General features: G+C 36.1%; 1 protein-coding gene across 1 annotated transcript; it reads right to left on the reverse strand.

Annotated features, from left to right (window-relative positions):
• Positions 1–1238: 1238 nt before the first annotated feature.
• LOTGIDRAFT_121674 (hypothetical protein) lies at positions 1239–5870 on the reverse strand (the record flags this gene model as incomplete). The annotated part of the gene is made up of 2 exons (XM_009059007.1): positions 1239–2390; positions 5607–5870. The coding sequence occupies 2 exons, from the start codon at positions 5868–5870 to the stop codon at positions 1239–1241; spliced, it is 1416 nt and encodes a 471-aa protein (XP_009057255.1).
• Between the last annotated feature and the right edge of the window lie 3498 nt (positions 5871–9368).

Consider the following 9368-nt stretch of genomic DNA (forward strand, 5'->3'; position numbering starts at 1 on the left):
TTCTACCAAAGATAAAATACTGATCAGTCTAGGTGATCTGCAACTAGATTTCTTTACGCCTAGCTGTGTGTAGCAGTTCGATATGAGGTGATACATTAGAAGCCATTGGCATTAGAAGATACCTGTCTGAGAGGCCAAGACAGAATCTGGCTGATAAAGATTGAAACGTCGCCCCCGTCAGAAATCCTGGGGGGACATGATATCCTGCGCCCCTGGATGAAACATTATAATTTTGGACGAGAAACAAGAGGGTAACAATTATTAGGCCCCATAAGTTTTTTCTGGATTAAAGGATTAAATAAAATATGCTTACAGTGCAATTAAGGATGAGCACTTGGTTATTTGTTGACAACAATTATTATAATAACAATAAGTTTTGTTTATAGATTTGATTGATCAATCTTAAATTAGACCTCGATACAGACCAATCAATGCCACTTAAAGAATCGCGTATCTTGTCCATCTAGTCGTCTATAGCAACACAATTAAAGAGCAAACCGCAAGTTAAGCTTCCATAAATCTCAAGGATTGCTTTTAGAAGGACTTTCAAAAGGTGGAACAGATGGATAAATTTCATTGACGAAGAAGACTTCACATCAGCCTTATAATGTTCACAGCATTTTAATTTTATTGAGTTATTTTGGAATTAATACACCCGAATCAAGCAACTGAATAGGTTAAATAAATGAATGAATGAATGAATGAATAACAGGTAAATGATATCATTTTTTTTTTCAAATATACACAATGAAAGCGAAAAAACAGCAGCTGAATATCCCACTTGCCCATTTACAACAATTCCAAAATGAAATTGAAATGAATGGAGTTTTACGTCTTACTTTTCTGCAACAATTCCAGATATAGACTGGGTTATCTAGACCCTTGAGACTACCGGGGTAACATTATACCCCTTTCGCCATAACTTAAATCGGTCAGGCTCATCACTACACGTATGCTTATGTAATTTAGGGTTTATGTAAGGCATTCTGACGTCAGATATCTTTTCTGCACGCTAATTTCATGTACACTGCAAATCACTTTCGGTAAAAATTACGACCAATTGGCTGACAGCTAGGTTGCCAGAGGGAAGGTCGTTACTGATATCTGCTAAATTTTAGATTATATAATCAAAACATAAACTTAGGCCTATATCAAATGGCCCACCATGAAAGTTCCACTTACGGAAACTGCCGAGACTAGTCGACTGAGGTATACACATTTTTCCTACATTAAATACATTATAGACATCTAGGTTTTGCATGTAATGTATATGGTTTAGGTGACAGAGTTATACCAGAAACTCCGTCTAAATCAAGTTCAGTATCATCAGTTTTAGAAAAGGAATATCGTTGAAGAATATTACAAAACATTAAAAACAGCTCCATCTTGGCTAAAGATGCCCCGGGACATATACGAGGTCCTAAGGAGAATGGAAGTAGATTACTATTTTGGATGATCTTCCCATCTCCATCAATGAACCGCTCTGGATTGAATTCTCTTGGATTTTCCCATAAATTCTCATCGTAATGAATAGCACGTATATCGGCAAAAACTATGCTTCCTCTGGGTATTAGAAACCCCTTTATTTCTGTATCTTCTGTGGCAGTATGAGGAAGTGATGCTATTGCCACAGTGGAAAATCGTTGAACTTCCATTAAAGTGGCAGCACAGTATACGAGTGTAGGTTTATCTGCCCATTTTACTCGTCTTCCAAAACCAACAACGTTTTCGATCTCCTTTTGGCATTTGGTTTGTACGTCTGGTTTATGGATTAGATATAGAAAAGCCCAGTCTAAAGTGGTTGCTGTAGTGTCAGATCCGGCTATGAAGAGATCAAGGATGGTGCACATTAATACGCCATCAGTTAGTGTGGTGGTTTTGGAATTAGCGATTGTGGTTAGACCAACATCTATAAAATCTCCGGGATTCTCCTTGTTTAGTGTCTTTTTGTGCTCATCAATCGTTTTAGACAGAAAAACGTTGATTTCATCAATCATCAACCAACAGTTTTCTATCATAGCTGATATATATGGTAGGAAACGTATCTGCGGTAACATATTAAGAGGCGAAATAGGACCTTCTGCGTCAAAGGTCATTTTTATGAATGATAATATTTTGTTGAATTCGGGGTCATCGTAATCGAACCTTTTTCCAAACACCACGGTGCTTATTACATTACTTGCACCCTTAGCCATTAACTTGTCCAGGTGGAGAGGTTTGCGATGGAGGCGCGTAATTTCTGTCAACATATACTCAGTTTCTTCAAGTATTTTTTCTTCAATGGATTGTTTGCCGACACCCAGGTCTCTTAAAGTTTGAAGAGCTGTTCTTCGTGTACTTTCCCAATGTTGACCATTGGACCACACTATACCTGCTCCGTGTTTAACTATCTGTTTAATGTCCCAGAACTTCTCGGATGGTCTATGAGTGAAAATATCTTTCTTCGTCACAAATGCTTCGTTCACTGAGTCGATATCGCTCAACATGATCTGCAATTCTCTTCCAAAATACAGTCTATATATAGGTCCATATAGTTTCTTCATTTCTTCAAAATAGTGGTGCTTTGTTTTACGATGAGTCCAACTCATATCAACCACGTTTCCCATCAACGGAAGAAATGGCGGTCCCGGGGGGAGTCCTTGAATTTCTCGTTTGGACAAAACATATCCAACTAGTAACAGCACTAATAGTCCAACTAGAAACGTTGACACATCAAGAAAATCAAGTACAACAGAGTCGATCATCCTGTTGAAATGTAGAGGTACAGACTGTATATGAACGCTTGTTGTCCGATATCAATATTATATATGTAAATATCTATCGCTGACCAAGCGTATTTACACTTAAACACCCTACTATCGTAACGGATTTAGATCTTAAAGTGACTGTATAAGGAGGTTTTCGTGTGTATTTTGGTCTTATTCGGCAATCCTCGGCAGTTTTCGTTAAGCTGAATCTGTTGCAGAGCGCTAGCGTAACTTTACCGGAAGATCGTTTGTTTAAGTTGATATTGCAACATTCCAATTTTCCGCCATGGCATGCTAAAAAATATTAGAATTTATAGAATGGGTCGTGGGGAATTTAAGATCCCTTAGTTGCATTTGTGGTGCAGATCAGACGGTAATAGATCTCAGTACAACTAAAATTTGTAATATAAACCCTGACATGTACCGTAGTTAGTGTAATAATATGTTATCAAACCACTGGTAATTTTTGTCAAATCTTAAAGGGACATTCCGCTTTTTTGTAGGTCACAATTTTTTTTTGCTTAAATTTTTAAATTATAACCCCAAATCTATAGAAATGTATCCCATAACGCATCTCAAAGTTACTTTTATACCGCCAAAACTTTAGGTAAAAGGTTATATATTTCGTTATGCTTTTTGCAAGCTGTTAGAAAACTACTATTTGAGCAAAATATACGCCTGACTCAATCACCGAAACTAGGTCAAGCTAATTAATTAACAATTAGTACTCTCAAATTTTAATTAACCCCTTTAAAACAAATTCAATTTGATCAAGTAGATACATAGATATATATATAGCATACTTTAGAAACATTTGCAGGTATAATTTATGACGTTTTTGTTACTGACAAAAGTGGAATGCCCCTTTAAGAGCTAATACTAAAAATAAACATTATTCAGTATAATTTATCAGAGCGTTGCAGATAGCAGGGTTCGGCTGTTTTGTATGGAGTTGTACACAAATAAGCTGCTTTGAGATAAATATCCTTTCATGCCTTATACAATATACAAACTTAGACGATATACAAACTTAGACGACGATATACAAACTTAGACGATATACAAACTTAGACGATATACATAGGCCTACTAATATAATTGTAAGTCGTCTTTACTGGCTTCAAGTCTTAGGAGAGAAGACCTTGTGGGTAATGGGAGCTTTCAACACACCCCACCCTCTCACAATCACGAAGAAAGAAAGAGACCATGGAGCTCGCGCTAATCAGACCATTCTGCATTGTGGGTATTTTGAAATAAGATTCCCTAACTTTTGGAAGCGGGCCACATTATAAGCCTGCAAGTTTGCCCTCTTTTCCAGTCATGTTGCATTGAAATTAGGAATGTTAAAATGCTATTATCCTGCAAATTTAGAAACGAACCACACTGCAGTTTTCAGTAAAATCACTTGTAATTTGTAATTTTATTTAATTATGGATTTCATCTTGAAAAGTTGAACAGGTAAAATTGAGATCTGTATCTGGCAAGGGTAATCGTTGGACGGTTGTTTCCCTTTAACTGTATTGAAAATCGAAATGAAAAGACATGGCGTTTAACTCATACTTCTGCACCTGATTTGGGCTAATGCATATAGTCAAGGACATGCAGTGTGTAATAAGAGAACTTGAGGCCCTTGACATCAAATTTAGGGGTTACTGTATATATTATTATTATTATAACTATATAATCATTTATAAAATTCAATTAAAATAGGCCATGAATTGATCAGCCTCTAGCTTTAGCTAACAATGAATATGGCTTTGGAGATAACGTCGTATCTAATACCCCATCTAAATCAATTTTCGAATAACCAGCATTGGACAAAGAATAGCTTTGCAACACATTGCAGAAGATTAGAAACAGTTCCATCTTGGCTAAAGATGCTCCTGGGCATACACGAGGTCCTACGGAGAAGGGGATGAAGTTACTGTTGTGGATGATCTTCCCATTTCCATCAATGAACCGCTCTGGATTAAATTCTCTGGGATTTTCCCATAGCTTCTCATCATAATGTATAGAAGTAGTATTAGCTAGTATGATACATCCCTTGGGTATAAGGTAGCCTTTGATCTTGGCATCCTTTGTGGCTGTTCGAGGAAGTGAGGTCATAGCTGTATTGGAAAGCCGTTGTACCTCCATAAGGGTAGCTGAACAATACACCAATTTTTGTTTATCTGCCCATTTTACTCTCTTTCCAAAGCCAACAACTTCGTAGATTTCTCTTTGGCACTTCATCTGCACTTCAGGATGTAATATCATATATAGGAAAGACCAGTCCAATGCATTTGCCGCTGTATCGGATCCAGCTAAGAACAGGTCTAGAAGGCTGTACGTTAATATAAGATCGGTAAATTCTTTAGATCTGGAATCAGCCATAGCGGTTAGTCCATAATCAATCAAATTTCTCGTCTTCTCCTTCTTGTTCCATGTCTTTTTATGCTCGGCAACCTTTCTTGAAATATAGGATACAGTATATTGAGCACCAGCTAAAAGTTCTTTGTATTTGCCTGATAACACTGGAAGGTAACGCAACTGGGGTAGCATATTAAATGGCGTAAAGGGTCCTTCTCCTTCAAAAGCTTTAATCAGAAATGCTAGAATCTTGATATATTCTGGATCGTCATACTCGAACCGTTTACCAAACACCACATTACTGAGAATATTGCTGGCACCCTGTATCAATATCTTATCCAGTTTCATAGGCTTGTTTTGGAATTTAGAAAATTCTTCAAGAATGTATTCGGTTTCAGCCAAAACCTTGTCTTCAATGTCCAGATCTTGGAACCCACGAACAGCCATCCTGTGAGTATATTCCCACAGCTGACCATTGGACCAGACTATGCCTGATCCGCCTTTCTGTACTTGCTGAGCGACCCAAAACGCCTCCGATGGTCTATCTGTAAATATATCTCTCTTCTCCACCAGTGCTTCTTTCACAGATTCCACATCGTTGAACAATATCAATAGTTGTCGACCGAAATATAATCGGTAAACCGGTCCAAATTTCTTCTCCATTTCTTCAAAATATTTGTGTTTCCTCTTTCGATATGTCCAACTCATATCAATCACGTTTCCCACCAACGGAAGAAATGACGGCCCCGGGGGGAGACCTGGAATTTCTCGCATGGACAAAACATACCCAACTGTCAATAATATCAGCAATCCAAGAAGAACTGTGGACACACTAAGAAAATCAAAGTCGACCATATTGAAAGTTGTGACTTGAGTTTTGAAAGTATTCAACTGACGCGAGCTGTAATAAACTCGTAATAAATATACATGAAAACGTGCGAAATAGACCTTATCATCAAAACAACAATATTTTATTTTTAAACGCACTGTATAGCAAATGGCAACATAGATTTTTTTTATCCGAAATTTACTGCATCAATTTTACAAGGAGGGCAAGTGCTTGAAAGGTACTGTCTTAACTATAATAGTAGAGGGCGGGTGTAAGGGAAAGGGAGACTCTTAACCTCCCCCCACCCCCTGACCACTTGCAAGTTTTTAGTCATTTCATCTAGTGGCGGGATTGCTTCCCCTCTACCAATGTTTTCTTGAAACGCCACTGAAATTTAGCGTGTGGTGCTCTTCTTTCTATTAAATGTCATATCACCATTCTCACTTGCATAATAATACACATATTATATTTAATGACGCCATTGTGCATAACAGTACGTGGTAATGATCTATACTCAATTCAACTATTATGGTTTTCTTTTAGGTGGACTTAGTTCAACTAGTCCCTGTGGTAATTGAGCCACGGGGAATTTCGATAGGTAGGCTATTATGACGATATTATGCAGTCAATCTGATATTTGATACATAGGTGCTTTAAGTCGTTGGCCTATTATAATGTTCACATTAGGTGTAAATAATGTATAATAGGTATTAAAGTCACCGATTCATAATCCAATACCTTAAACTTAAAACGTGGTTTTGTTTGCCTCATTAAAAACACTATTCATTGAAACGAATAAATTTGATAGGTGTCTCAACGATGCGGGGGACTGGGTGCTGGGTGTTTCAGATGGACGGAGATGAATTTTTTAGCATTTAGTGGTCTTAATTTTCACTTTTTCGTAGTCCCAAAGGGGGTGGGTGATGGCCCAAAAATTACCGTCACTGTAAATACTACCATCTCAGATTGTAGATCTATCGATCAATATAAATTGAAGCTATAGATCTTAATATTCCCAATCTGATTTGTATCGATTAATAGACTGGTCCAAATAAGTAACGTATTGATGTTATTCTTCCTTTATTCTTAAACTTGTTGTACAAAGAACGCCTTGACAACCGGACAATGTATATTTAAAGCGTTAGAAGTAGGTTTATATGGTCTCCTTTGGAAACATCAATACATTTATTCCGATGTCCAAAAGAACATATTTTTAGACCCGATCGTTTCTTGTAACTTATTTGGAACACGTTCTTAATGTTATTATTATCATGTTAATTATTGTAATGGCAAGTTAAATGGAATTATAGAATCCCTCCGTCTGGATTATAGTTAAGGTTTTATGACGTCATGAAACCTATAATGTAAGTAACGTTTTTGGGTTGGTTAATGTCGAGGTAAAATTGTCTTATTATCAAAATTCTACATTACAATATTCCTAAATAATAGGCTTAGATATAATTTGATGATTTATTAGACCAAAAATTGGTAAAGATTAAGGAGAATACAAATTTTTACACCCAAAATATATTTGACAGATCTGCAAAATATTTACGAAATGTATCCATTCATGCGAATCAAACAGTACAAGAAATACACCGTAGCATTCTTGGTAAGTATATAAATAATTCAACCATGCAAACTTGTATATCTGGTCGCTATATAAACATACTTGACAAGAAATGCGGTTAGGTTGATATGCCGTCAGGTATCACGACACGACTGACCAAACCTTCACAATGTCAAGCTATTACGAACTGTGTCTAATACCTTGACTGTAATAGCCAAAGACCTTTTGATTGTGGGTGACTGGGTCTATGATTTGTGGCGCACACTTCAATCAGATCGCTGCATTAAACAAATTCAAATGCAAGAAAGGTGGATATTACAGTCAAGGTATTAGACTTAGTTCGCAATAGCTTGACATTGTGAAGATGTACATGGGTATGCCAAACGCAATATTTCATAATTTGCTTCACCTTTTGGTTAATATCGTGTTGGTTGATGCTTTTTCATTCCATGGAGCTATTTCATTTCGTTCACTTGTTGGCAGGAAATTTGACAAATTGAACCAGCCGTGGATAAAATCTTCTACGGGCCTATATCGAACTGTATTACTCAATAAACGTCCTCATTATTTTTACATATCATATATACAAACACTCAGTATAAGTACAATTACTCGGATTAAGATATAAAAATATTAATATTAATAAATGACCGCTGTCTAGTTTGGTTTAGATTGTCTTCAAGACAACACAGGGTGAGTAAGAAGCAGTCTTATATTGAATGGAAATCAGAGTGCCCTTACCAACTTTACACGATTAATGGTCTAAGATGTTTCACTTTTATCTTTGCCGAGGACATTTGATTTAATTTTGGTTAAAGACTGGAATTTATTTTATGGGATTTGTTGATAAAGTATGAAATGGATCTACAGAAGGAGTTCTGTTCTTTAAAATAACTGATATACAAAACAAATGAAAAACTGTTTTGATAGTCGTGTTCAATTCTGAAACTTTAAATGGAAGAGAATTTGGAGGAAATTCTTTTGTTTGACTTGATACTTGTAAAATCTAATATAAATAGGCTGAATATTGGTAATATGATATCTGTTTATGAACTTAAATAAATAAGGATCAACCAACTTGAGTAATACCTGTACATGTATGGGTCACGTCTTCACATTTGGGTGGGGTTTTTGAAAAGAGAAAAGAGTCTTATTTCAAATTATCCCATTTCAGCCGAGTAAATGGTTAGTTGAATGTCATGTACCAATTACCCTGAATAAACTATTCAGTTAGTCACCTTCGTATCTTTCAAAACCATTTCATCAACTTTTATTTGCCAACGTCAACAAAATAGTCATTCATTCTTCTTTGACGTCAAAAATCACTTTGGCAATGCGTCTGCGTCGGCATTGAAAAAGTATCTTAGTAATTTTGCCTGTGGGCAAACAGAAATATTATATATAAGTAAATAGTATATTATATGGTAGTCGTATGTTGTGGAAGAACTTTATTATAGTTTTGACCTAGATCATTTATAAGTCAAGGATTGACTGTAAAGTGATTTTAGCTAGAGGTAATTAATGCATATGTTTATGGTCAGTAGACATTTTAAAATCATAGTTTGCTTTGTTAAAGACAGGAAGACAGACAAGAATAAGTAAAATACTTTGAAAATACATTTAAATCGGATGAAACAACAACATGAGGCTTTGATCTTTGAATTATATGAAGAACCATCTTAAGGTGTGAATTTTACCTATTTTCTACTTTCAGGTGTCAGTAAATGAAGAATTTTTATCATGGCCAATAGGTTTCGCAGATTAACTAAGCAGACGTCATTTTTCGTCTCGCCAGGTGATGCTTCAGAAGATGGCGATTTCGTTGCTCTAAGACAAATAAGAGAGGTAAGGCCATTATTGAATAATTTATTTT

Source organism: Lottia gigantea, assembly GCF_000327385.1.
Source record: "Lottia gigantea unplaced genomic scaffold LOTGIsca_37, whole genome shotgun sequence".
NCBI lineage: Eukaryota > Metazoa > Mollusca > Gastropoda > Lottiidae > Lottia > Lottia gigantea.